This window comes from Sporothrix schenckii (genome assembly GCF_000961545.1).
Source record: "Sporothrix schenckii 1099-18 chromosome Unknown Cont49, whole genome shotgun sequence".
Classification (NCBI taxonomy): Eukaryota; Fungi; Ascomycota; class Sordariomycetes; order Ophiostomatales; family Ophiostomataceae; genus Sporothrix; species Sporothrix schenckii.
The window spans coordinates 2,709,067-2,736,484 of NW_015971150.1; the positions used below are offsets into that span (position 1 = coordinate 2,709,067).

The following is a 27,418-nucleotide window of genomic DNA, read 5'->3' on the forward strand; positions in this document are numbered from 1 at the left end:
TCGACTGAGTCGTTAGATGCAGTTGATGTAGTTTTCTTACTTCACTCAGATTTACACCGACTCCTTGTCATTAAATTTCTATTACGTTTCATTACCAGCATCCATTTTGCCATGCTTTTATTTTTGTGCCTTGAGGTCCGTCTATTTTCGTTGTCGTGGTTGTATGTCGACTCCTGTCACTTTCCGCCTCTGCCGCTCACTTTTCTTTCCCCGGCAAAATCGAAACCGAGCACGGCGACTACGAACACTACATAGGATTTAACCCGCATTCAGTGCGTCATGCGCAGCCATACACATGCGCCCATACCACAGAGACCATTTTCACAGTTCTATTGCCACGCCACCCTGCAGGGAAAATCAAGAGACTACCGCGCTAATCTCGGGCCTAGCCACGAGGTAGGGCTTGTAATTTGGCTACCCGGTAGCTGGCGCTTTGCCATGTTTTTTTTCTTGGTTGTGTGAATGCATTACTGCTTTGTTCCCTCTCTAGCGAGGCTCGGAGAAGTCCGACATGGCTTCGTTGCTTTCGTGGGGCCGTTACCAATTCCAGGTTTTTTATACGTTGTTCGCGTTTCACTTTTTCGGCTTTTTCAGTCTACTTTTGTTTTCCTTTCGTATATTTTGTTTTTGACGTTTCTAATGTCTTTGTCATACGGAGTAAATACATTGTTCTTGCTGGTCTGGCCGCATTCCGTCGTTACTCCATCCCTGTTTTGTTTAATGATCCGTCCATCGCACATGGCGCACGTAAACTCGTACAATTGTGCGGTGTACAACCGCAACAAAGCACTCGTCCGTTCCACAGTTTCACACCGAGGTCAGGATTGATCCTTTGCTTGACGGCTTCTTATGTGTTGTGTCGAGAGCCAATCAAGACAGGCAAGGCGTTGTTTCTACGTGCGCCCATGTGTTCAGGTTCGTTTGTCCTTGTCATTATCCTTGTCCAGGTCCTTGTGTGTCGTACTTGTGCTGCCTCTCACCATGTAGCGATGCTCGGTCGGTCCCTGACGCGCTGGTCTCGGGCCGCCTGTTCTATGTTTGCATGGTCCATTCGTGCATTTTTTGTCCTCTGCGCATTTCACAGGTCATATTTTGTCATATTTTCTATGCTTGATGTACAGCGATGCAGAGATCGAAAGCAGCGATGTCCCACAGGTGGTGGGGAAGATAAACGCAATGAAGCAGGGAGGGTAGAGATACGATGAAAATAACCGTTGCCCAGCATACTTTTTAGACCAGAAGAGGTCTACGCTTCGCAGTGGGAAAGCGATGCAAAAGGTTGTCGTCAGAGCCACAACTCACACCTCACCGCCACACTTCGGGCTGCATTTATATGTACATCCGCAAAGGGAAACCACCTCGCCCTGACCATGGACAACAAATACTAACGGCTTACACACCCGAAGGTGGGCAGACGAGGCTGGGTTAGGGGCGTGGGCAGGACCGTGCTGTTTGGTATGCCGTAGTGTATGTGTGGGTTGCCTCTTTTCCGCCACTCCCCACCACACACAAAAAACGCCACATATGGCCCAGGCTTGCTGGGCCAAAATATGCCATTGTTACAGGTTGCGAAAGGAACACAGCCAGACAGCTCACTTCGACGATATTTTCTTCTGGCCACATTAAGTCGAGCTGCTCTCACCAGCCACAGACCTCGGTAAGAGTCTTACCTTGCTCTCCTCATTCACATGTGCGGCGCGCCCTGCCTCTCCGAGTTACTCTGGCAGCTGGCTTTTCGACGCCCCATGGGCCACCCCAACACCTGTCCCGGGGGTTTGGGAACTTGTAGATCGCCAGATCTTTCAGCTCGCATCTGTCGGCGGGGCGTGTACGCATTCATCCTTCACATTAACTGACGAATGCGTCGACCCAGGAAATGGTTGTGTTTTGTTCTACCTGTCAAATTATATTTAATTTTAATAAATATTCAGCTTGTTTTATTTCACGTCACTGTCTGCATTTCTCCTTGGGTATACGTTCTTTGCAATTTACTCTCCCACTGGAGCGGCGCCAGTCTGTCCAGTTGCCCGCTCGGGTATTGGCTGAGCACCCGATTTTGCGGACGTTTATTTTCATAGCGAATCACACTTGAATCGAGACAAAATCCAAAAGCCAGTGAGACCGGAAAAAAAAACCCGTTCCGGGCCACCGTTCTCCTGTCACTTTTCCGCATTTCAGTCTCATTTTCCTGCGGCTTGTTGATGGTCAGAGCTGAGATTCGCGGCCAACTGAGGCAATTAGCAAAGCGCTGGTCAACGCCTGCTGAAAAATAAAAGGTGAAACAGGATGAGCCTTTACCCAATGGAGACAAGGATCAGTTGACAAGGGCCATGCTCCAGATTTCTTCAGTGACGTGGTTTCTTTTTCTCCCCTTCGTCCGCCATTCGCTGCAAAGATTCTGACTGAACGTTTCGGTACCATTAACATTGGCTTTGCAAGGACCATGCCCAGCGGTAATCATTGCGTAACTCATACCCAAAATCGACAGCGATCTTACTCCGGTTGGATGTGTCTCTCTCCTTTCGTTTCTATTTCATCTTCCCGTTAAAGTCCACGACATAACACCCCAAGCCACTCGTCTTGTCGATCCCAAACGCTTCAGCTCTCGTGGTTAGGCACTCACCTCCACGCTCTCGCTGCCAGTGAGTCCTCTGTCTTTTGACTCTTGAAGATGCAGCCGAGACAGCCTCGCCAGTGTCTTTATCGCCTTCTCTGCAGCCTTTCTCTTTTTGGCGATTTTGACGGCATCGCATTCCTTCTCCCAGGTCCATGCTGCGTATTTTGATTTTGACAAAAAGCTGATCTCGGGTCTGGTTTAGTTGCAGACCCAAAAAGAATCTTCCGGGCTGTGTTAGAGTTAGGGAGGGTGCGATGCTGACGTACTAGGGAGCAGAGGCACCGGCCGGGGGTGAGTTACCAAACAGGCGTAGCAGGAAAAGTTTTCACGTTGACTGGAGGTCTGGCAAATACAACTGGCCCTGGTTTTGCTAGGGCGATGCGATCTAGATAAGCCTAAAGAGCAGACGGTCAGCGCTCTGGGACAGGACATGCCATCGAGCCTTCCCAATCACAGCCGGCAGGGTTCTTTCCGGTAAACTGCGAACTCTGCTGCAACCCACGCCTTGCGTGCCGACCACCCACACACGACCAGGCTGCTCTGACGTAGACGCACGGCAAGAGCGATCAAAATGTAGTCGGACTCTCACTGCTGCTTCCCACTTGGTCGGCGGCATCCGGCGGAAAGTGCGTTCACTTGGCCGGTGGAACCCTTGCGAACGGAGAACAACGAGGAAAGAAGACTAGAGACATGGAAAGAAACAACGGTCGCACTTTCTTTCTGTCGGTTTCGCCATTCGTAGAGTAGCAACAAGATAGTTGCCTCCTTTCATGTACTTTGCAAAACAATAAACACCGAGTTGTGTTGTGCCTCATCAGGTCGACAAACACTGCCATACGATGCCATGATTGGACGCACACCGCACGATCCATGCAGCGCTCCTCTCCAATAGCAGGACTCGCCGAGCACTTCTCGACAATCAATGACGCCCTGTTTGTTGCGACGCCTCGCCGCTTTTTCGTCTTCCTCTTTTTTGACAGTTTGCAGAAAAACGTGCATGCAAGTTTAACGACTTTGCCGGCCGGCTACGTGAGCGGACCAGCTAGCCATTTCTGGTCTACCGGGACACGGGACAGGAGACGAAGAACAGCACAGAATGACACAAAAGAACACATAGCAGAAATGAAAGCAGGTGCTACCAAATGGGTCTCTCCCCGGCATTAGCGACTTGCATAACCTAATGGCATCACTACGACGTATTGTGGGACCCTTGGCCTAGCATCTTTCTTTGATGTATCCTGGTCGGGCTGGAGTTGGCCCAGGCTTCTAGCAACTCATCTAGCAAGGTTCTAACAACCGCCGGGGATCCCAACACCGGTGATGTTAAACGTCAAAAGGTAAGAAAATGCGCGCCATTGACGGAGAAAAGACGTCGGCCGAATTTCCGGTAACGCATGTCCAGCAAAAATGGCAGTTTAACCTTTTAACGCGAAGGGCGAAAAGATATGCGGGCCAGTATGGGCAAAAAGAAATGGTCATTCTTTGCAAATTCAGACGAAGGGGTTGTCTCGGTTCCTTGGTCGACTGGGCCATCACGGGGTTGTGACCTCGCCCAGAACTCGGTATCCAACATTGCCAGTTCACCTTCTTTCGCTTCCACCAAACTCTCTCACACGCAAAGAGGCACGTTTGCCGCCGACATCGACGGCTGAACTCCATACTACTCCGGAACGCCCTGCATTCTTGCACACCCCAAACCGGGACACTGTCCGGGATGCATGCCATGGAGAACCGACCAGACTGACAACCCTCAACGTCTTTTTCGTCTCCACGGTTCCCTTCTCCCTCGCATTTTCATTAATCATTTTGTCATTTATTTTCTTTTTAGCAAGGCCTCATCAGCATGCCGCGGTTAGCGAGCTCTGCTGGTTTGGTTCCAGCTGATCTTGTCGTTAGAGCTTGCGCACACCTTCGGCGGCAATCGCCCCTTTGACGCGTGCCGGCTAGGATCTGCCACGCCCCCTCCCAGAGTTAGTTGCTCCACCCCTCCACCATATTCTTCCCTTTCCCACACCCACGATTAACCAAGCACGCCCTGTGTTGGTTTCTACTCCCCACAGACCGTTCGTCACTGTGCATCCGGCTCAAGAAAATTCTTGAGTACGCATCGTTCGGTGCACTATCCCGACAAGTACAAACCTTGTCGGAGTGGCCTAAAAGACGACTAACAAAAAAATAAAAACAGCAGGGACGAAACTAGGGGTCCTGGTAACAAACAAGGAACCAGGTCTATATTTGCCTTCACTGGCAGAAATAGGCAAGTGTTTCGGAAGGCAAAACGGAATATAAGAAAAAGGAAAGAAAGGACAATATAACAAGAGAAGAAAGAAAAAAAGAAACACGCACCGAAGGTTAACAACAGCTGTCCAGGTGCGTTCATATCATTCTCCTTGGCACTGCCTACCTCATGTTGTCTATTGATAACGCTCTTTTGGATATTCTGCCCGTCCGCAACATCGCCGATGGCCTCTATGCACTCCCTCCCGTGATCCTCTTCACCCTGTATCGGTGGTTTCTGACCTGTTCAGTCTGTCTCTTATCCCGTGTGCCGCCCAGCTGCTCCATCCCTAGCGGCAGGCGTTCAGCCGCACTGTACACGGTAGGCACTCTCGGGCTCTCTGCTGCCAACTTTTTGTTTTACACTTCAGAAACGCGTCTGCTTCCTACACGATCATCCAGCTTCGATCCTTCCTTGGCCTCCACTCTGCCGCCCACTCTGCTTTCTTCCTATCGTTCGTGGCCAGCCTAAGCCCTACATACCAGTCCGGTATATCCTACCCATCATTTCCTTGTGAATTGACCAGATCTAGACGTACATGTACTTCTGAGCGTGGCATGAATGTCCGTGCTTAGATGAAGACTCGTTCAACGTCGACTAATCACATATATTTTTATTGTTTTCATTGTTGTCTTGTTATAGTTTTGTTTTTCTATTTGCTAGCTTCGGCCTTCTGCTTTCCCCCTTTTCACCATTTTGGCGCCGTCTCTCGTTAGTCTGCCGCTGCCCTTAACTAAATTCATGTAAGGCAAGAGACACACATTGACCACCACCCTCCTCTGCCATCGACGGCTGCTCTCCCGTCCTGTCAGCCTGCTGGCAGTATATCATCACAGCTATCCCCATCCGTGGTCAACTTTCGTCAATCTTTCTCTATTAATCACATTGCCTTCTGCCGTCCACGGTCGGGTCTTTGCATTTTCATATCTATTGTGAGTTTCGTCCTGTTCCCCTGCCCTTGTTGTGCCTTGTCGCCAGATCGGACGAGCTCTCCTGAGCTGCTGAGCCGTACTATTGCTGCACTTCCTTCTTGTTTGCCTAGCCACGTCGCCGTTTTCATTTGATTTTTTTACAATTGCACCTCGACCGATGTCTACTTATTTGCTGGGCATTTGCACCTTTCGTGCTGGTCGTACACTGTTATGACTAGGATTGCCCCGACATACAGACACACCTCCATGTGCACATACTTACTTGTACATCACAGCAGACGCCGCTGTAGACGCCTGAAGCTGCCAGTCTCAGCCAAGCGAGCGCCCTGTCCTCCTCGTCCGATCCGTGCTATTCAAATTACGACAAGAACTCCGGTATTTCAGCAAACCCACGACCTTGCCGTGGTAACGAATTGAATATTACCCCAGCTACAGCTCTCGACTTTCTTGTACTCGATCCCGGGAACGTGTTTCTGGGAAGCCTTGGCGTCTCGAGATCTCATAAAGATATATTAAAAGAGCCCACCCCGAACATACAGAGCCGCCTAGCCATCACTTATTACGACCCCCTTTTTTGAGTTTCGAACTTCCGATCTCTTGCCGCCTGCAGCTCTTTGACTACAGCCTGCCTATATTGTTCGTTCTCCGTGGATTTTCCCCGGCCCATTTATCACAACATCTATCGGGGGTCTTCGTTACCCGTTGATTTGCATCTGCAATCATGGCGTTCAATCGCGCTGGAGGTTTTTCATTCCAGCAAGAACAGGTAGCAAATTCATCTCCTTATTCAAATGCAAACTCTCGCGCCACCAACCCCGATCGAACCAACGGCTGGCATGCTGCCACCTATTCCTCTTCCTCGTCTGCTACTTCACAGTCTCCCTATTCTTGTTCCTACTCTACCTCGCCAGCTTCTGCCCGGCAGCAGACTTTCACCTACCCGTCACCTCATCCTTCTTCTTCCTCTTCCTCCTCGACGCAAGGGCATAACTTTAACTCGAATTCTTTCTCCCAGCCCTTTGTCGACGCACAATTCGACATTTTCGAATGGCACGTGCAATACCAGTCGTGCATCCGCTACTTCCTTGACCACGCCCAATACTCGGCCCCAGTGCAAGCTGTCGCCGCCTTTGTCAACATCCAGCTGCCCTTTCAACGATCCGTCCACCCTATACTCGTGTCTCCGCCAAGAAACAGCGCTCCTGGTGGGGGTCCAGCCTCGCGGTCGGCCGCAGCGGCAGCTGCCGCAGCTGCTGCAGCAGCGGCCGGCGGGGCCGCCCAACCGGCAGCCTTTGTGACACTCGTGCCCTACATCCGGCGGCTCATCGCGACCGCCTTTGACTTTCCGGCAGTGCTACACGGCTTCTTCGGCGATGATTGGATGGCTGGAATCGGCCCCATCCATGAAACCGAAAGACGAAACTACCTTTTTGCCGCCAAAAGCGATAACTGGCTCAAAGTCAAGGCCGACTACGACATGGACGAGAACCAAACCGTGCCCTTTCTACGGCCGCTGCAGAACGTGTCTGAAGACGAGATTGTCAACGCCGAGACCACATGGAGCGAGTGGCTGGCCATGCAGGACTGGATGCTGGGACCACGTGCGCCCGGTGATGTCGGTAGCAGTGGTGGTAGCATACGCGGTCAGCGTGTCAATATAAAGCGGGAAGAAGACTAAAATGGTCCCCTTTAACGTCAGCAAGTGTGCTTCGATTTGTCGTTTTTTTTGTTTGACAGGGCGTCATACGGAGTACAGCATAGCAAATGGAGAGCAGGTGCTTCTCTCCCCGGCGTGCGGTTTCTGTTCGGGACAGCAGCGATGAAAAAGGAAAACGGAGTCAAGGTAACATTATAGCATGGTTTGTGGGAACCCGTCTGGTCACGCAGTACGACCAAGAAGCAGCAGCGTGGCAGGCGTTTATTTTGGGTTCCTATTTCTTGTTTTAGACGGTTCTTTTCCCTACTGGTTTAGCTGTACCCTCTTGACTGATTGTTGGCGGCATCATGGAATGTATTGGGCTTTTGTTTATTCTTTCTCCCCTACTAGCCGCCCTGTTTCGAGATTTTGGATTATTTTTTTCCTTTCTACCCCCTGCACCTTTTTCAACATAAGACGGACAGAACGCGGAACAGACTGTGACGCAGTTTCCGTATAGGACTAGAGGCCCCAATTATTTTCCGGGAAATAGTCCGAGAACCTTCAATTCGTCGCTTTTACTTGGTACTTCCCTCATCCTTTGACTGTTTGGTCATCTGCGTTTATTCACTCGATTGCTAATCACAGTTAAACGAACCTTCAAAAAGGCACAAAACGACAGAAATGGGATGGATAAATTGAGCATTGAGTAAATGGTCGACTGGAACATGATTCAACAACATCTCATAAGCTTCACCATTGCGGATCCCGCAGCGCAACTGTTCGCGTCGGTACGATATAGTCCGTTCGCATTTCTCGCTGTCCATCATTTCCGCTCTGGTTGTGCATTTGCCTGAGATGGACGGTACGGACGTAAATGGAGGGGGATTGGCGGGACAGGACAAGGGAGTGTTCCTGGGTTGCTGAGGAGCTGAGGCTAGCTGTCTAGCCCTAACACATGTCAAAGCTTGTCAGTGCCACGAGAGCACCCAAATCACACATTGACCACGCCCATGCTCGTTCGAAGCACGGTGACTACAGCCCAGCCATCTCAACCAGTCAGCTGGGATGTAAGATATTGCCATTTTCTTTCTTATTGTCAGAGAGCGAGCCATATCAACAAAACGGTCGTTTTGTCTTGACCTTTACTGCACCTGAATAAGGACAGAATAACTAGAAACAACCAACATCTGAGAATAGAACTGCTGGGGTTGGAGTGCCAAGCGAGGCTTCATAAATACTGCTGTAAGTAATTACGGAGTAGCAACAGGGGATTGTAATTGACCGCTGAAGCGGAAATGACGGGATGTGCACGAAAAAAATGGAGCAGGCACAAAGGCAGTCTGTTAGACAGGCTCCCCTTGCCAACTCAGCCTTGTCCAGGCCACTAGCCACAGCAGCGCAAGCCACATGGCCCGAGTGACCTACAGGGCAGCTGTGCTAGTTCAAGGTACCCCAGGCGCGCCTTCCTTATGCGCGGATTGCAGCGTGCGACTGTTCCATTTGCGCATCGAACCTTCCCAGCGACAACCCCAAATATACTATCGCCCAACAAAGGAAGCGCACCCCGAGGACGACACAACTTTCCCTTTCTGCCTTCCGTCTGCGGCCGAGTTGGATACACCGAACCGAAAGCACAACTATGGGAGCCTTTTGACTGATCGCGCTTTCTTTTTGCGGTTGTTATTCTTGGTTTTCTTGAGCGGTCGATTCTGGATACTTTGACACTCTCTCTTCATCCTCAACACACCATCGCGAGTCGCTTCCCTGTCACGCTTAATCGCTGTCCGACGGTCGACACCGACGACATTGGGCGGCAGGCTGTATTGGTTTTCATTCCAAAGCTATCCCCGACCCTCTCAGGCTCCTATCGATCCCTCCCGATGACGGCCAACTCGGCGGCACCATTGTCGGTCGACTCGCCTCAATCGCCTCAATCGCCTCGATCATCTGGCCGTCATGGCTCTCAGAGCAAGCCCGTCAAGGGCCGGCCGGTAGCCTTGTCCAGGTACCACATCCAGCAGTGGGCGAACTTTATACAGCGCTGTCTCGCGACGCGCCTCGATGTCGACCGCTTTGCTCAATACGCGCCTCTCCAGCAACGAAAACATCCCGTCTCAACCACAGTTCTTGCCGACCTGTTTTTGCGACCACCGGCACCACGCGAAGGGCAAAACGGATTCTCGATGTCGCTGCTCGCGGCCCAGACCTGCTCCAGCCCCATTGACCCGCGCATCCCAGCCTACCTTCAGGTCCTGCTCCAGCTCGGCTATGTGGACGTGCTGTCCATTCTGCGCGGCTTATATCGCTACTCGACATCACAAGGAGCACGGAAAGAGGCAGCCGCAACAGCCGCTGCTATTGGCACGGTACGGGGTAGCAACGGCAACGAAGGCAGCATCCTCGGCGACAGCAAGGGTGCGAATGGTGACGGCGCTGGCGAAGACACAGACATGCTAAACAACGCAAGTAGACGCAGCAGCACAAAGAAGGGCCCTGGCGGCAGTGCTTCTGGTGCTGGACCTGTGCTGTGGGCCAACTCGTACAACAACGAGGAGACGCTGTTCTACCGCATTAGTCGTGCTGTTCGGCAAGAGGATGCCATCCACAGAGGGCGCAAGGCGCTCGCCATTGCGGCGTGTATGGCGGCTTGGATGGATCTCTTTGTCACTGCTGCATCCTCCTACGCGTCGGCGACCCTTGGGCCGGCTGACATCGCCTCCCAACAAGCCCAGCGGCAAGCTGAGATGGAGGCGTCCCGGGCCGCGTTTGCGATGCTGCTCCTGGCCGTCTGCGAGAACGAGTCGGTGGTTGCCGCCCTCGCGCAGCCGTTTGCAAAGGGCGTCCGCAGAGTATTGGCCAACGGCCTCGCCAGCTTCAACCCAACCATCTCGCTCGGTTCGGCGCCCGTCTCCGCACGTCTCGAGCACTTTCGTACCGTGACGCTTGCGCAGTTCGAACCCGCCGACAAGGGCAAGACCAACAAGGGGCGCGGCAAGCAAGAGGAGCAAAATACGGCGACCAACGACATTCACGACCTGCTCGACTCCACCGTGGGCCTGCAGAACTTGGTTGTGCCAGAAATGCCCATTTCCAACTCCCGCGCTGGGCTGTACATCTACCTCAACGCCGTGCTTGTGGGCCGGCCGCTCGTCGACGACGCGACCATTTTCAGCTATCTCAACAACCGCTACCAGGGTGATTTGCAAGCGACTGCCGTCGACCTCATCCTAGCTTCCTTTGACGTGCTTGCCAATGCCGTGTTCCGTAGCGAGGGACAGACGTCAGCGCACCTGCTGCGGTCGTACCTGATCAACAAGGTGCCACTGCTGCTTGCGTCGCTCGCCGCCTCGCCCCTGTATCCCTTTGATTCGCAGTACTGCATCTCCGAGGCCCTGAGTCGCGTCGACACCAATGCCTTCCCAACCATGTCGTCCATGTTCGACGACAACCAGAACGCCAACACCTTTACCGACAGCGTGCGCCAGGACTTTTGCTTCGCGTGTTGTTTGCATGGCCTGGTCCCGGAGGCTAGCATCGAGACCTTGCTCGGTGAGATCACATACCAGAGCCTGCCAACGGGCGGCCGCTACACCAAGGAGCAGCTCGTACAGCAGTGCCTCGCCGACTCGGATTACTTGGTGACCTTGGTCGGCCAGCTCGACAACATGGACGGCAACGTTGGTGCCGTCTGCCAAGCCCTCGTCGCTATGCTCGGCCATCTGTGCCGTACCCGCGAAACGGCTACGCTCAAGACACTGTGTAACCAGCTCGTGCGGAAGCCGCTGGCCTTTGATGTTCTGCTGTTGTTTGAGCGGCCCGCCGCTATTCTTTATCCACTCTGCCAGCTCCTCGATGGCTGGCACTACGACGAGGACCAGGGCGAGTACCAGCCCATCTACGAAGAGTTTGGCTCTGCGCTCTTCTTGCTGCTGGCGTTCGTCTACCGCTACAACCTGACTATTGCCGACCTGGGCATACAGTGGTCGCCCGATTCCTTTGTGGCCCGTGTGCTCAGCACGGGTGCCCAGGGCCGCACTCTCGTGGAACTGTCCGAGCAGGAGCGCGAGAACTTGGGAAATTGGATCCGTGGCCTGTTCAATACGGATGCCGGCGGCCTCAGCGACGACCTTATGTCCTCCTGCCCTCCGCACCAGTTTTACATGCTCACACCGACCCTCTTCCAGCAGATTGTTCAGGCCCTAAGCACGGGTGCCTTGCCCGAAGACGTGCTCAAGGGCGGCATTGAGTATCTAGTGGACACGTTCTTGCTCCCATCTCTCGCCACCGCTCTCGTGTACTTGTCGGATGCGCTCCGCGTCGACAAGCCGGCCGAGCAGAAGGCCATTATCCGCATCCTTCAGCTGATCCTGCAGCCAGCCTCCATATCAGACGAAGCTACACTCATGCTTTCGGCGCTGCTCAACATTGTTGCCAAACCGCTCGAGCATGCCCTGCGGACCTACCAACGCCAGGACCCGCGCAGCCAGGACATTGACCCCTTGCTCAAGGCGCTCAAACAGAACATCCCCCATTCGCGCCGCACAGCGGCGGCCGAGCACAATGAGTTGCTCAACTGGGCGGGCACGAGTGGCACGAACAGCAGTGGCTCCAGCGACAGTGCTAACAGCAATGCAAACAACGGCACCGCCAACAACGGACGTAGCAACTCCGGACAGGGCGGCACCAGCGGTGGCCTCTATGCAGCCATGCGCCAGACCGTCCAAGGCTTTGTGCAGTGGAGCTTGCACCCGGGTGTCAACATTATGCCCACATCCTACACACATCGCCAGTTCCTGGCTGGGCTGAGTCTGGTGGGCGCCTCGAGTGTGCTCCAGCTGATCCTCGACGAAGTCCAGCGACAGACCGACGCCGGCAGCGGCAGCGTTGCATACGACGTCGCGTGCGCCTTGATATGTGCGTCTGACGTCACCAACGAACCGTCGCCGGATTCGCTATATGTGCTTGTCGACGGCGAAGCCAAGGCGCAGGCATCCTCCAACAACAGCAACAACAGCAACAACAACAACAATAACAGCGGCCCGGTCACAGCTGGAAGCACCGTGGCCAACACTGCCGCCGTGCAGCGCCGCATTTCCCTGCGCCAGGCCCTCATGTTCAAGGCCGAGGAGTGGAAGAAGATCCAGAGCTCGCACGATGCAGCTGGCGTTGCCATGGCCGAGGCTGTCGTGCGGTTGTACCGCAAGGTCGAAGCTCAGATGATGCCCCCGCCGCCGCCACCGCCGCCACCGCCTGCGCAAACCGAAATCACAGGTCTCGACGTAGACGATCCGACTGTGGCTGCCGCGGCTGCTGCTGCCGCAGGACTTGATGACACCACGATGGACAGCATGGTCGCTGCCGCCGCTGCCGCAGCAGCTGCCGGGGGCGAATCTGGCGGCGACGCCATGGTGCTCGACGGCGTCGGCCTGACGAGTCTGGATGGTACCAATGTTGGTGGTGCAGAAGGAAATGCAGGTGCGGCCGGCCTTGGTACCTCAGGCGCGGATGGCGGCGGTGGTGCTGGTGCCGGGTCGGCGGGTGAGTTAGGCGACCTCGGCGACCTCGGCGACCTTGGCAACCTGGATGGGTTGGGTGATTTGGGTGACCTGGGTGACCTTGGCATGGGCGGCAGCGGCAGTGGGACCGGCGACGGTAAGGGTGGCTCTCTTGATCTGGGCGATCCGAGCATGTTTGGCGACATGGACCTGCTGAACTCGTGGATTGACTACACGAACTAGATTCTGTGGATGTTCGAGGCAAACCCACGGAAGGGGGAGGTTCTCCGTTTGGGATATGAGGGAGTTCAGAGGAGCAATCTTGTTTCAACGTAGTCTTATTATTTACCTCTATGATTTTTTTGCTCGTATTGTGTCGTTATATACCAGTTCATTTCTGAAAACAGGGACAGTTTCTAATCAGTTCTCATTTGGATTGTTCTTGATTCTAATTTTTCTTTTTCTTTTATACCAGACGCCGAGATGCTATGCTGACAATAAACAGAGAAAGAAAATGCAAACTTGTGCAGACAGATTTTGCGACTACACAGATGTTGTCGTCGATTCCTCGACCGTCTCGTCATCCTCGATGCCATTCCACTCTTCCTCATCCTTTTCTGCGTTGGCATTCCCCGGCGTTGGGAAGACAGCCGATGGCTGGCTGTCGTCTTCGGTCTTCGGCTTCTCCTTGTCCGCAGGCTGTGCCTCCTCCACCGGGGCATCCTTGGTCTCGGCGCTTTCCTGGCTTGCAACAACCTGTTCAAAGCTCGCGTCGGCACCCTTCTCCACGGTACCGTCCTTCCACAGCCGCAAAAGCCGCTCGACCTTGGGCGCCCATACTGTCTCACCCTTGGAGATGTCGTCGTACTCTAGGACATTAGCCGAGCCGACTCGAAAGTCCGACTGTCGTGTGCGCGCAAGCTCAGCCATCATGGCTGCGGACGAGACCTTGACGCCCAGGTCATGGCAGAAGCTGCGGACGTAGAACCCGGAGCTGACGGTCAGGCGAATCCGCGCCGCCGGCGGACCCTTTCCCTCCCATGGAGGCGGCGTGTGGAGCGCAGGCGGTGTCGTTGGAATCAGGTTCGAGCCACGGCCACCGGGCACTTGCATCTTGAGTTGGCGGCCTGCGGCGCCGTCCAATTTCGTGCCAACGACGAGCTTGGGAGACGCTTCCGCCTCGGCCTCGGCCTCGGAGGGGTTGGCACTGCTGGTTTTGTCGTACGGCGACGACGGCAGCTCGCCCAGCGCGCCCGACATCATCAGGGTGTCTTCGCTGGACTTCCTCCGCTTGCCGTGGTGGTCCAGCACAACGCCGCCCGTGCCGCGCCGCCGTTTGCTTGGTTTGTCAAAGACCAGCTCGTCCTGCTTCTCCTCGGCGCGCCGCTTAAAGGCCTCATGTGCCGCGAGCGCCTCAATGTCGCTCTTCTCTTCTTCCGGCGTCATTTTCTTGCCGGTTGCCTGCTCCTTGCCCTGGCGCCAGACCCTCTCAGCCAGCGACTGCTCAGCCATGCCTGCCTCTTCGGCCGGCCAGCGGTGGTCGTGCTCGCCGGGCCCGTACCACTCGACCAGCTCTAGGTCAGAGACCTCAACCTCGCGCGTCTCAATCTCCCGTGGGATGGACAGGCCCTCACGGGCGTACTCGTACAGCGGCTTGCCGTTCATTTTCAAGGCCGAGTACAGTGGCGGCATCTGCCGAAACGTCCCCCGAAAGTCGTTCAGGGCCTCCTCCACTTTTTCTTTTGTGATCTCGTCGTACGGCCGCCGCGTCAGGATGCGGCCCACCCGGTCGTACGTGTCTGTGCTGGCACCGAACAGCACGACAGTTTCGTACGTCTTTGTGCATGTGAGGAACTTGTTGAGTTCCTTGGTGCCGTGGCCGACGCCGAGGATGAGCACACCGGTGGCCAGGGGATCGAGCGTTCCGCCGTGGCCCATCTTGACGCGAGAGTCACGCTTGGCCTTGCTGCGCCGGCGGTGGGCGGCATTGGACTCGCGGGCGCGGATGTCGGCCTCATGTTGGATCAGGGGGCGGAAGAAGCTGGAGGGGTTGAAGTATGTCTGGCAGTCGCGAATAACCTGGGCCGAGCTCATGCCCATGGGCTTGTTGATCGCTGTAGCCATGGCGGTGGTCAGCACATAAAAGTCGACCAAACCCGACGTAAAAGAAGAAGAGAAATTAAACCAAAACGCCTCGAGCCTCTTGGATGGAAACATGTGAGCCAATACAGTGGCAATTCGTTATTTCGTCCCATACATACCAAAGACGCCTTCGAGGACGTTTTGCCGCGCCATCTTGACGAGTCTGTCGAGGCGCATCCGCAGATAACAATCAAAGCTAGGAGAGGCAGCGCCGCGATGCGATGCGACGACACGAATACGATAATGAACACAAAAAAACAGGAGGCCGTTGGACGTAGGGACAAGTCAAGATACGAGGAAGGTACGAAACGGGCAAAGTCCTCAAAAAGGAGGCAGGGCAAAGCGCTTTGCTGAGTCGTCGCTTCCGTCTACACGGCGTGGTGGCAGAAATTTATCGGCAGGCGCTGGCTTCGAAATCTTTTTTTTTCTGCCCCTTTGTCCCTGCCAGATTACCACGTAGATCGCTAGCGCGGTTGCCGATAACAGAAGTTTGAGACTATCTGAGGAGAGCACGACGGACGAGACCAAAAGCGGTCAGGCGGAGAGTCCACAGCACGGCAAGTGCAATGCACTTAAACGCGGGGCTGCACTCTGCTGTGTGTTGCACTTTCCGCGCACGCGCCGCTGCTCTTCGCATTGCCTAATAATATAATGAAGTTATTCGCATTGCCAACTAACGACATTTACTCAACTACTATTCTCACGTACCGCCATGCTCTTACGCTCGTGAGAACAATAGCTGAGGTGGGATCAGCTCATTCCTTTTCTTTCCTTTTCTCTATTCATACTTAGTCCCATCTTTGGCCCCTGCTATACGTTGGCCGCGCTTAGCATCTATTCAGCATCTGTTTTTATTTTGGTCGAACTCTCGGATCTGCTCAGCTTTCTCATTCACTTTGCACTTTTTTGAACGGTCTTTCGTGCCTTCTCGGGCGCGTTTCTGCCGGCTGTTTTGCCATCCAACACTTGACGTGCGTGCGTTGCACACAGCCGTGATGACGCGCTACCTACCCGAGTCGAGCATCCTCAAGCCGAAAGACCCGACGTTAGTCGAGGACGACTGGCCTATTTTTGTGCTTTCGGACGCCATTGTATACCGACCGGATGGCGTGACCTTGGCCAACGCCGTCCTGGTCGCGCAGGAGGGACCTTGCATTGTGCGGGGACGACTCGAGGTCGACGACAAGGAGGACATCCAATATCGTGAGGCTCCAAAGATACTCGTTTCTTTTGTATAGTGCGCATTTGTCCGTGTCTAACTGCCGTTCTCGTTTTCTCAACAGTCGTCAAGCCGACTGTACGAACGGCCAACATCGAGGCCAAAGGCATCGAGAACTACTCCATCGGAGACGACCCGCAGGGTGTCGTCTGGCTGGCGTCGTCGGCCGGCTGGTTCGAAATCAGCCCACATCCTTCGTACGAGCGCATCTACCGATCAATGTGCGACATGACCGTGCTCTACTACATTCTGCTCGGGATCTACATCAAGGCGTGCGAGGGCGCCGACTCGAAGAGCAAGCATAGAATACTTGCCACTCTCGACATCAAGGAAATTCTGTTCGAGTACGCCGTGGCCCTCGGCAACGGAACTACATACGAGGAGGCCGTTGATATGTGCGTGCAGCTGGGCCCAATGCTGCTGGCGCACTTTGCTAGATCCAAGGACCTGGACTGGGTCAAGTCCAGCTTCGCCAAGTGGCTGGTCAAGGAGCTCAAGGACAGGGAGCGGTCAGCGAGGAGCTCTAGCCGCAGCGAGTCTGCGGCTCCGGTGTCATCGCATTCTCAAGTCGGCTTCCAGGCCGAGACACAAGCGCTTCGTCCTGGCACCACCCCCGTGCCGCCGCCGCAGTTACCGTCTGCACCATCAGCACAAGCCGCCACCCCAGGCTTGTCTCAGCAACTGCCGTTCCGTGCTCCGCCCGGCGTGGCGGCAAACGGAAATGGAGGATCGTCCCAGGTATCGCCCGTGCCGTTACCAACGTATGCGAGTCGCGAACAGTCGGTGTCGGGGTCGCCGGCCAGCGCTGTACAGTCAGCCGTGCCCAGGGAGCTGCGAGACAGTGTGTTCAAGGTGTATCTCGAGGTTATCGAAGCGATTGGCGCAGCGCACGGCGATCCAAGGAAAGTCTCTGCCGGAAAGGTGCACTACGGGGTGTTTACCAAATTCAAGGTCCGTAACTACAACCTGGGCAAACACCTCTCCGCGCTCTTCAGCAGTGAGCTGCTTGCGTCACTCAGCGACAGTTGGCATGGCAGCCCCTACGAGGCGTGGTTGACGTCCAAAGAGGCCCTCGAGTTTACGCCGACGTCAGCCACGTTCCTGGCCGACGTGCCCAACCAGCTTGTCCGGCGTGCCCACCAAGCCCCCAGTGCGTCGAGCTCGGCATCCACAGCGCCTTCCTCTGCAAAGGGTCCTTCAACAGCACAGACAAATTCGCCGGTGCTGCCCTCGCCACGCATTTCGGGCAAGCGCGCAGTGTTGCGGCTGCCAACCGTCTCCAAGAAGCGTCGCTTTGAAGGTGCTTTTGGCGAGGGCCGTCCATCCAGTGCCGATAACGGTGATAGTGCCGACGCGGCATCGGCAGCCTCGCGTGGCAGCACGCCGCGGCCGGTCGGACGGCCGCGCAAGACAGCCAAAAACAACCATGACGACGGCGACAGAGCTGCACGGCATCCGTCGTCCCAAGCCATGCAAGTTGATATCAGCAGCGACGACGACAGCAGTAGCAGCGACGACAACAGCGCCGGAGACTCCGACAGTGAACGCCAGAAGAAAGAAACCATACTGGCCGTACGCGCCGAGCCTCTGCTGATCTCGACCAGACCGACCGGGCCCAACCGGACGTGGACCTGCCCGCAGCCGGGCTGCAGCTATTTTGTCCGCGACGCCGGCTCGCCAGACCTGTCCGACAACAGTGACGAAGACGACGATGACGACGGCAGCGACGACAATACAAAGGCCGCTCGCAGCCGCATCATAGAGCACCTGCGCAGTCACGAGAAGGAGATGCTGAGCCGCGTCGACCTGGCGATCACGGAAGGCACGCGTGGACACGTATCGGTTGACCACCTACTCGAGAAGATTCGCACGCTGGCAGATAAGAACAGCCAGCGGACAGCCGCGGCCTCCACTGCATCCAGTACAGCAGTAACGCCGACAGCTGTCACATCGGGCACGAGTTGGCGGTCGCGGTTCTTCTACTAACCTGCCTCGAGTCACGCTGGTTTAAGTCGTATTACAATATAAGCCGACATACAACGAATGATGATGACGGCCACAATACCACTATGAAATGATGCAGGGAACTGTTTAGTCTGGATGATTTTGAGTCTTTGGCGTTTCTCGGGGTTCTAATAGACACTGCATTGGACGCAAATGCCTTCTTCGCATTCTCATGACTTGGTCTTGTAGGGATATCAGTTTTATGGACCCATTTTCCTTCACTCCCTCGCGATTCATTTGTATTCTTCATTTTGTGGTTGACGTAAGGACTGGCGTTAATATATTGGAGTTCTCTTTTTTGGGGGGTATTGGCGCGTCATTTTCGACAAGTTTTTATGCAAGTCAGAATATCCATAATGTTGGTTCCTTAAAACAACCAACGGTTGGCGATGTTCACTTTTTCCCTTTGCCTGTCCCATTCACTCCAGCCTGCCGCCCTTTGGAAACGTTCCTCCCCGCGCTCTACCTACTTTCTCCGGTCAAGGTACTTCTTGGCCCGCTCCCACTCGGCCTTCACATCTCCCTTGATCTCGTCGTCACCGAGTGTCTGCACACCAGCGTACAAGGCCTCGACCAGACCAAACGCAATCTCAATGTCCTCAAAGGGATGCGTGGCGTGCGGTACAAACTTGGCCGGGAAGGCTTGCTTGCGTGCCTCCTTCTCTTCGGGCGTGTTGTCCTCAAAACTCTCGTCCAAGAACGTCTTGACGGCAATGCCGAGCGCGGCGTCCGGGAACTCAATGAACGGCAGGCGGTGGCCAATGTCCCAAAAGTCCGCGCGGTCCCGGTTGGCCTGGTTACTCATAAAGGTCAAAGCCAGCAGGGACTCAATAATGGCGCGGTTGGCCTCGCCCACCGTCGTGGTCAGCGTGTGGAACGCCAGCAGGCTCTTGCTGAGGGGTCCCGTGTAGCCCGAGGTGTCCTGCCGCAGCGGCAGCAGAGTGGCCACGCGGCTGATCAGGACGGCCGCATCGCGGTCCTCGACAGGGCCGTTGGCCGGGTAGCCTTGAAGCTCGGCATGCTGGTTCTTGGCGTTGAGTAGATCCAGACGAATCAGGTCAAAGGCCAGCAGGGCTGCCGCGTGCAGCGACGCTGTGAGCTCGGGGTGCTTCTTGACAACGGGCTCCAGCGCAGCAAACGCTTTGCCGAGGGCAACACCCAACTTGGTCGGCTCGAGCGTCTTGGGCTCAATGTAGCCACGTAGCGTGAGCAGCCTCCAGAGGGTAAGAGACACAATCGTATCGGCATTCTCGACGCCATGGGTCTTGGGCGCCTTGCGAGTTTCGGCCACAAAGTCCTTGTTGCTCAAGGCGGACAGCTCAAAGGCGATGCTCCCCGGAGATGCAGCCGCCGGGGTGTTGTCGTTCCGGGGGAAATGGTTGAGCGACGCGTCTGACGCGTTCCATGCGGCAATGCGGGTGACGGCGTTGTTGTCCTCGCCGCGGTGCTTGAGCTTCAGAGAGAACTTGGCGTCGTACCAGACCTTGAGGTGCATTTCCTGGAAGTTGAAACCCCGGTTGATGCGGTTCAGGATGAGGGCGAGGGCGGTCTCGTAGTAGGGCACGAGCTGCTGGGTGACAAGGGTCTTGTACTCGTCGGCAACGTAGCCGTCGAGGGTGGGAAGGATAGTGACGCGGCAGTATGCAATCCAGCTTGGCACACGCGGGCTGATCAGGCCCTTGTTCAGGTAATGGAAAAGCTCGGCAGGCAGCTGGAAGCCCAAGTACTCGTGGTTGTCACTAGTCAACCGGTCAAAGTCGTTCACGCAGATCTCGCCAGACTCCGCAATGTAGATGAAATGGCTCACGGCCATGCGTGCTTTGCGGTACTTGTCGAGCCACTGGGGGTCCTGGGCTTGCAGCAGGTCGTTGAACGATGCGCAGAGAGATGCCACGTTCTTTTCGGCGGTGCGCAGCATGTTGGTGGCATCCGCCACGCTGAGTGGGCGCGGCGTGATGTTCACGTCGCGGAGCGGCGGGAAAGTCGGCAAGGACGATGTGCCAGTCAGCAGGAGGGCGTCGGTAAACAGGGACTCGCTCACGCCGAGGCTTCGGACCAGCTGCTTCTTCGACAGCGCATGGACGCGCTTCTGGTTCCAGTCTATCGCATTGATAATGCCGTCGTGGATGGGGTAGAGCAGCAACTCTGGTGAGCCCATGATGCCACCGCACTGGTCAGAGTTGATCATGTCAAAATACGCAATCTAGGAGGAGGCGTGTCAGTGCATCAGCGTCGACAGTCAAGTCAGAAGCACCACATTTGCCGCAGATCTGTAGATTTAGGACGAACCTGTGCAGAAGCATTGTAGGGCACGATGAGGAAATGCAGCTTGCGCTTTCTGAGAAGGCGCTGCAGCAGAGGATAAAGTGACTGTGCGCGGAAGGTGGCTGCGTCGTTGCAAGAAGTGTTAGCACAAGCTCTCTCCCCCGTAGGGCCTACGGGGCTGTGGTAAGAAGGAAAGTCAGGGTACGTACAGCCCGTTGCACCAAAAGCAGCGACCGCCTCGCTAGCACTTCCGGCAAAGTACAAATCCCAGGCGGCGTTGGTCCGTTGGATGTCGCGGAGGCCATTCTGAATGGTGACGTCGTCCTGGCCCGCGACGGGTAAGCCCTCGAAGATGAAGAGAGGCGTGACCTTGTGGGCCTTCCATTGGTTCAGTTCGTTCTCCAGGTGCATATGGATGCCCGTAAGACCGGCCAGGGCGCACATGAGCGGCTCATGGGAGGGCGTGTGGTCCAGCATCTGCTGGATAAAATACGTCGCATCAACAGCAATGGCCGAGCCTTCGAGGACGGAGACATCATGGGTCCTGCGGGAAACGGAGTAACGGTCAGCGTGTGGCGAAGAGAGTGCACAAGGAAGGCCGTAGGTCTCTGGCCAGGAATTGTGTCGCACGCACATCATCTGCTGGACCACAAAGGGGTCGTCGGTCAAATTGCTGCCTATTTGGAGAGAAAGAAGGCGACCGGTTAGCAAGAGGGACAAATGACAACAGACGTATATTGCTGCACGATTCAAGACAGCAAGACAGCACAACCCGCTCCTCTCGTCAAATAACATACTCGGCATCTTGGCGTCCTTGGAAAGGTTAACTTTGGGACAAAATAGGAGGCGCCTTGGTTCAGGATGAGGTCGAAAAAGGTAGGGGCAGGCAAATTCTCGAGGCAGCACGTGCGTCAAGAGTTGGTTGCGCCTTTACGGTCGGTGACGGGGGCCTGTTCCAGCTTCTTGTATGGTGACTTAGCGAGAACGCGTCAGAAGCTTATAGTCGATTGTGTCAAAGTCGCAAGTCCGGATTGAAGAGCCTGCGAGCTGTGAAGAGGCACGTTGGATGAGAAGAAGTCGTCGTCGTTGTCAGGAGGCCTTCGTGAGCAGCTGGCCCAGTCGCGGGTATGCGGAGTGGACGACAGCAACACAAAGCACGCACGGCTGGAAGAGCCCGTCTCTCCGTTTTGTCCGGGGTGTTGTTGGAGGAATTGAGTTGAATGGAGGACGGAGGGGAGAAGACGGAGGACGGAGGGCAGAGGACGTTGAGAGCCTCAAAGGCGGCGATGCTGGAAGCAGGTAAGAAACAAAGCTTGGGGTCCAACAATAGCGCTAGACGGCAGGAACGATGGGAAAATTTATGGGGCCAAGGCGGTCGCACCTGCATTTGGTAGGAGGGGGACACAGAACCAGTAGAGGAGAATCAGTGCCCCACTCGCACTGGTTGCACCTTCCTCACTCTGCCCCCCCGTACACAAAATTCTGTGAGACTTCATTGTGTGAGCTGCATCTTCCTCATAACAAAACCAACATTTTGTTTGGCACCTGCTCGACAAGTCCAGAGTTCTTGTTGACGACATCGTTCCTTCTACATCTAAATCGATGCTGACGCTAATGTTCATTGCAGCACATGGCGGCATCGTCGTAAATATATCGTGTAAAGCCAATCGGCAAGTATTGTCGAGCCTCTGCTCACATACTACAATTCACGAATTTTTGCGTCGCACAATGGGGTGACATTATCTGCAGCTACGTTTCATGGCCGTGACACGGAAAATAAAAGGTGCCCGTGGGCGCATAACGCGTTTGATGTAAATAAGGCTTGCTCGTAATTCAGGAAATTCCACGGTGAAACGCATACAGACACTCACAAGCTCACATCAGCAAGACGTTCAATTGAGCTTTTCCTTTTCACACCTAGGGGCTCATTGTAAAAATTAATGCACATTAAATTCAACGAAGAATCGTAGGGATGTCGACGTCGTTGTGCAGCCCATTACTTATTTCACACCTTGAAAGGGACAAGCACAGATGAACAAAAAGAGACATCCGAGAAACCATTTATTTTAGTCTATTTGATGGCATCGAAAACACGCGTTGCGGCGATGCTATGAACCCATTTTCCTCCATATGAATTTCTATAAGTGAGGTGGATAAAAAACGAACAAATGATGCCCCTTTTTTTCCGTTTCGGAACGCGGACATTAAGCACATTCATGACAGTCGTAAAAGCGTAAAACCAGATCAAGGGAGGTGCCCTCTCTCAGACCTATAAAACCGTCGATGCATGCTGTGCATCATGTGCTGCGGGCGTCCCTGTAAACACCTTTCGTTTCTTCTTTTCTTCTTTCTGTCCCATGTCCTGTAGATAACGGACAGACAGATATGCCCCCCTCGTCTTTCAGATTCTATTGGGTATCATAAAAAAACCAGGGGACGAAAAGCAGAAACAAAAAAAACAAGGCAGAATGAGGTCCATCGTTTTTCTTTCACCAGAGTATGCCCTGAATCCGATGCCCGTCCTTCTCCGTTTGTAAGGGTGGGCGTAAATCCGTTGCGGGGGTCTTGCTCGCCGCCGAAGCATGTTTCCGAAAATAAAAGCAAATCGGTGCGAATGTCGCGACGCGTAAAGCGAGATAGGGAACTTGAAATGAGAAAAAACAGTAAAGGCGGAAGAAAGATACAGTTCGCAAAATAGACGTCGAAAAATAAATCAGGGCAGTGGTAGGCGAGGCCGGAGCATGAATGAAAAGCTGCCGCAGTGGGCAGATTTCAGATGCTAATAGTGCTGCTGTGTCGGCAATAAGGACGGTAAAGACGAGACAGATGAAGAACAAACAGGAGAAAGGCAAGTGACAGCGATCAGTACTTGCACCTTTCGCTCCAATGCCGGAAAAGCAGCACTAAGACCGAGTCCTTGATGGAGGAAAAGTTTACCACCAAGACTGGCCGGGGCCGCCAGGGTTGCCGTACGAGCCGCCGCCGCCGCCGTAGCCGCCGCCACCGCCGCCGTAACCACCGCCGTAGCCGGGGTTGGGGGGAGCGCCACCGTAGCCGCCGCCGTAACCACCGCCGCCGTAGCTACCGCCGCCGCCGCCGTTAGAGTTGCCGAAACCGCCACCGCCACCGCCACCGCCAAACTTGCGGAAATCACGGTTAGCACCCTGGTTACGACCGCCGCCGCGGCCGCCGCCACGGCCGCCACGGCCGCCGTAGGAGCCTTCGCGAGCAATGGTCTCCAAGAACGAAGGTACCTCCTGGTTGGCCTCCTTGAGCAGGTCAATGAGCTCACGGACGACACCGCGGTTGCCGCGGTTGAAGAAGGCAGTGGAAATACCAGTGTTGCCGGCACGGCCGGTACGACCAATACGGTGAACGTAGTCGTCAATGTCGGTGGGCAGATCGTAGTTGACGACGTGGGTGACGTTGGGAATATCGAGACCACGGGCCGCAACAGCGGTAGCGACCAGGATAGGGCAGCGGCCGTTGCGGAACATCTCCAGAGCCCGCTCACGCTCGCGCTGGGTGCGGTCACCGTGAATGGAGGTGGCCGGGAACTGCTGGTTGATCAGGAAGTCTGACAGCGAGTCGGCCATGCGCTTGGTCTCGACGAAGATCAGCGTCAGACCACCGCCGTGTGTGTGGAGGATGTCCAGAAGCACAGAGCGCTTGTCGTTGTCCTCGACGTACTCGACCTTCTGGGTGATGTTCTCCGAAGTCGAACCGACACGGCCGACAGACAGGAAGACGTAGTCCTTGAGGAAATCGCGGGCCAGCATCTGGATGTCGCGGGGGAAGGTGGCCGAGAACATCAGCGTCTGGCGGTTGGCGACGGAGGGCATGTCCTCGCCCTCGACGATGCGGCGGATCTGGGGCTCGAAACCCATGTCCAGCATGCGATCGGCCTCGTCGAGAACCAGGTACTTGATGTTACAAAGCGAAATCCGGCCACGCTCGATAAGGTCGACCAGACGTCCGGGAGTGGCAACAAGCAGATCGCAGCCGCGCTCAATCTGACGGAGCTGGGAGCCGATGTCGGCACCGCCGTAGACGACGCAGGGGCGGACCCACGAGCGGTAGGCAAACTTGCGAGCCTCGTCGTAGATCTGAGACACCAGCTCACGAGTGGGAGCCAAGATCAGCGACGTGGGGTACGCCTTGCGCTGGCGGCCAAAGCCGCCGCCGCCCTGGGCGGTAGGGATGGGCGAGGGGCCGGTCTGGAACGCCTGAGACAGAATGGGAAACAGGAAGCCACCCGTCTTGCCCGAACCAGTCTGGGCACAAGCCATCAAGTCACGGCCACCCATGACAATGGGGATGGAGTACTTCTGGACGGGGGTGGGCACCTTGTAGTGGGCCAGCTCGATGTTGCGGATCAAGTGGTCGTCCAGAGGAGGGTTGGTGAAGGTAAGAACAGGCTCAGGGACATCATGACCGGAAGCCTCGACGGGGATGTCGTCATACTTCTCAAAGTTGATGCCCGTGTGCTGCTTCGACGGGTCGTCGGCAGTACCGAACAGCTCGCGCTCGACACGGGGATTCGCAGGGCCAGCAATGTGCTTGCCGTCGCGCCACTGGCCGTCGCCTGAGCCGCGTGCATAGCCGCCGCCACCAGCACCGCCGTGGCCGCCGTGGGCACCGTGGCCATGACCACCACCATGGCCACCATGTCCATATGCGTTGGGGTTGAAGCTCTGAGGGCGATCCCAGTTCTGGCGAGGACCGTTGTTCCAGTTGTTGCCGCCGGCAGCACGGCCGTTGAAGTTCTGCGCGTTGCTGAATTGAGGAGGGCGAATGTTAGCAGCTGAGAATGGATACGAAACATGAAAGAGTCGGCGAGACACAAGTAGGGTGGTGGAGGTGGAAGCTTACTTTGCAGCCCATGCGCTGCCGTTGAGGCCACCGTTGGCGGCATCGGCAGGGGTGGGGCCAGCAGCCGCACCGGCAGGGGTGGGACCGGGGAAGGGGCCGGCAGCGTCAGGGCCACGGGGGGCACCATTCGCTGCAACCTTCCCCCTCATATGGGGAGGAATGTAGGATCGGGGGCCATCGCCATTGAGGTTGAGGCCGTTCATGTTAAGTTGGTCAGCCATGATTGCGATGTTCGGAAAGGTCGTTTTTAGCGGCGTGTCTTCTCGAGATTGCAAGTGCGGATGAGATGGGATCGGCAAGAATGGATGTCGAACAAGGAACGGATGAGGCTTTAGTATTTCGAAAGGCTCTCGAAATGAACGCTGGTGTTCAAAGGAGAGACTGGAAACAGAGCGAAAAGTGATGAAAATTAGGCGCGTCAGAGAGTGGACGACGAAATAGGTAGATGTGAAAAACAGAGAGAGAACAGAAAATGAAAGACGGGCTTCAAACTGTTCTCAGGTGTAGTCGCAGGTGTTCCGTGGATAATTTCTCCCTTCGTTGGCAGAGAAAGAAGAAAAAAAGACGAGAAACAAACAAATTTTTCGAACCTCAAAGAAAACAAAAACGACGTCTTCTAAAGGAAAATGAAAAAGAAAGGACAGACGAAATATAACTTTTGCAGAGTAGTTGCTTCGATCCTCGTGGGAGAGATGGGGTTGTTGAGGGTGGAAAAGGAGAAGGGGAAAGTTTGGGAGAAAGGAGGAAGAAAACGAGTGGGCGATTGTTTTGAAGAAAAAAAAATATTAGGTTTGGCCTGTGTCGGGCGGGCTACGCTCGTAGAAGGCAGGCGAAGAAGCCGCAGGGAAAGAAAATAGGGTGCGCTTAAAGTGGTTAGCCCGGAAATTTCGAATTTTTAGCGACAGGAGCGTGCCTTCCGCACGGTGGCCCGAGTTTGCGTTTGTAGAAGGCACCGTAGCGGTGACGAGTTAGGCGGTCAGATCTACGGACTGCACACGGCAGGCGCAGCTAATCGTTCCAACGTAAGTTACAAAAAGCCACCGTGAAGCAAGAGCGAGCGATACGTATGCCTCGAGGCAGCAGCCCCCAAATGTGCAAAAGCGGGCGATCAATGAGTCGACGCGGAAGGAATCTGGTGAGCGGTCGTATTCTGCTTGTTGTCTTGGACTGGGAAAGTGCCATCAAGCCATTGTGCGAGACAAAAGCAAGGCAGCGCGGCAGGAAGGACCCTGTCGCCAAGGAATGAACCAAACGTTTTTAGAAGGCTTGAGACAGAGACGCGAGAGATAGGATCTCTCCCCAGCGCACCCCAACCTGTCGCCCAGGCTGTGAGCCCCTATTCCCTGGCCGATATGCCCCTGAATTCGGGTGTGTTTACACGCTGCATTGGGGCAGCAGCATCCCAGGAGGCGGCGCACAGTCGCCGTCGCACTGTTTGCCTCTGGTGGCAAAAGAGGTGTAGGCAACTCCGGGGCGGTTAGGCTGTGGAACGCCGCCCATTAGGCGTTCACGGTTGCTGACTAGGCTTAACAAACCCCTGTATTAGTCACTGTGACGATTTGCATGTGTACGTTTTGTGATGTCCCCACGCAGTACGTTGTATGGCGTATCTTAGACTCGCTGACTCTGTGCGTAGCATTGTCTGCACAGAGTCAGCGAGTCTATCATGTGAAGTGCCGTCTGCCGTATGTATTACGTTCGCTTCTCTTGCTCTTGGGATTTCACAACGGTTCCAGCATATCACTGCAACACACATACATTTCCATAGTGAATGGCGAGCCTCAGAGATTGCGACAGACAACCGTCAAAATGAGGAACTCGAGGATAAAAAGAGACGCCTTCATCAGATTTCGGGTACAGACTCATTCGAGACTGACGTCAGGCAGAGCTATCCACTAGCCAAAAGGATGCCCAATATCCAACATGTTATAAAGTCACGTGATCATCTCTGTCTG

At 55.1% G+C, this 27,418-nt stretch overlaps 6 protein-coding genes across 6 annotated transcripts; 3 read left to right on the forward strand and 3 right to left on the reverse strand.

Moving 5' to 3' along the window:
• Nucleotides 1-6,548: 6,548 nt before the first annotated feature.
• Nucleotides 6,549-7,505, forward strand: SPSK_05452 (uncharacterized protein; the record flags this gene model as incomplete). Its single annotated transcript, XM_016732198.1, has 1 exon — nucleotides 6,549-7,505. One exon carries the CDS (start codon nucleotides 6,549-6,551, stop codon nucleotides 7,503-7,505), a length of 957 nt encoding a protein of 318 aa, XP_016583387.1.
• A 1,841-nt stretch (nucleotides 7,506-9,346) lies between these two features.
• SPSK_04836 (mediator of RNA polymerase II transcription subunit 5) lies at nucleotides 9,347-13,204 on the forward strand (the record flags this gene model as incomplete). Its single annotated transcript, XM_016731598.1, has 1 exon — nucleotides 9,347-13,204. One exon carries the CDS (start codon nucleotides 9,347-9,349, stop codon nucleotides 13,202-13,204), a length of 3,858 nt encoding a protein of 1,285 aa, XP_016583388.1.
• Nucleotides 13,205-13,504: 300 nt separating this feature from the next.
• On the reverse strand, nucleotides 13,505-15,085 carry SPSK_05210 (tRNA pseudouridine55 synthase; the record flags this gene model as incomplete). Its single annotated transcript, XM_016731960.1, has 1 exon — nucleotides 13,505-15,085. The coding sequence occupies one exon, from the start codon at nucleotides 15,083-15,085 to the stop codon at nucleotides 13,505-13,507; it is 1,581 nt and encodes a 526-aa protein (XP_016583389.1).
• Nucleotides 15,086-16,098: 1,013 nt separating this feature from the next.
• On the forward strand, nucleotides 16,099-18,308 carry SPSK_05026 (uncharacterized protein; the record flags this gene model as incomplete). The annotated part of the gene is made up of 2 exons (XM_016731780.1): nucleotides 16,099-16,306; nucleotides 16,387-18,308. 2 exons carry the CDS (start codon nucleotides 16,099-16,101, stop codon nucleotides 18,306-18,308), a joined length of 2,130 nt encoding a protein of 709 aa, XP_016583390.1.
• A 484-nt stretch (nucleotides 18,309-18,792) lies between these two features.
• SPSK_04958 (XPG I-region protein) lies at nucleotides 18,793-21,395 on the reverse strand (the record flags this gene model as incomplete). Its single annotated transcript, XM_016731716.1, has 3 exons — nucleotides 18,793-20,529; nucleotides 20,616-21,268; nucleotides 21,389-21,395. The coding sequence occupies 3 exons, from the start codon at nucleotides 21,393-21,395 to the stop codon at nucleotides 18,793-18,795; spliced, it is 2,397 nt and encodes a 798-aa protein (XP_016583391.1).
• Nucleotides 21,396-23,524: 2,129 nt separating this feature from the next.
• Nucleotides 23,525-25,684, reverse strand: SPSK_05040 (ATP-dependent RNA helicase; the record flags this gene model as incomplete). Its single annotated transcript, XM_016731793.1, has 2 exons — nucleotides 23,525-25,367; nucleotides 25,464-25,684. 2 exons carry the CDS (start codon nucleotides 25,682-25,684, stop codon nucleotides 23,525-23,527), a joined length of 2,064 nt encoding a protein of 687 aa, XP_016583392.1.
• Between the last annotated feature and the right edge of the window lie 1,734 nt (nucleotides 25,685-27,418).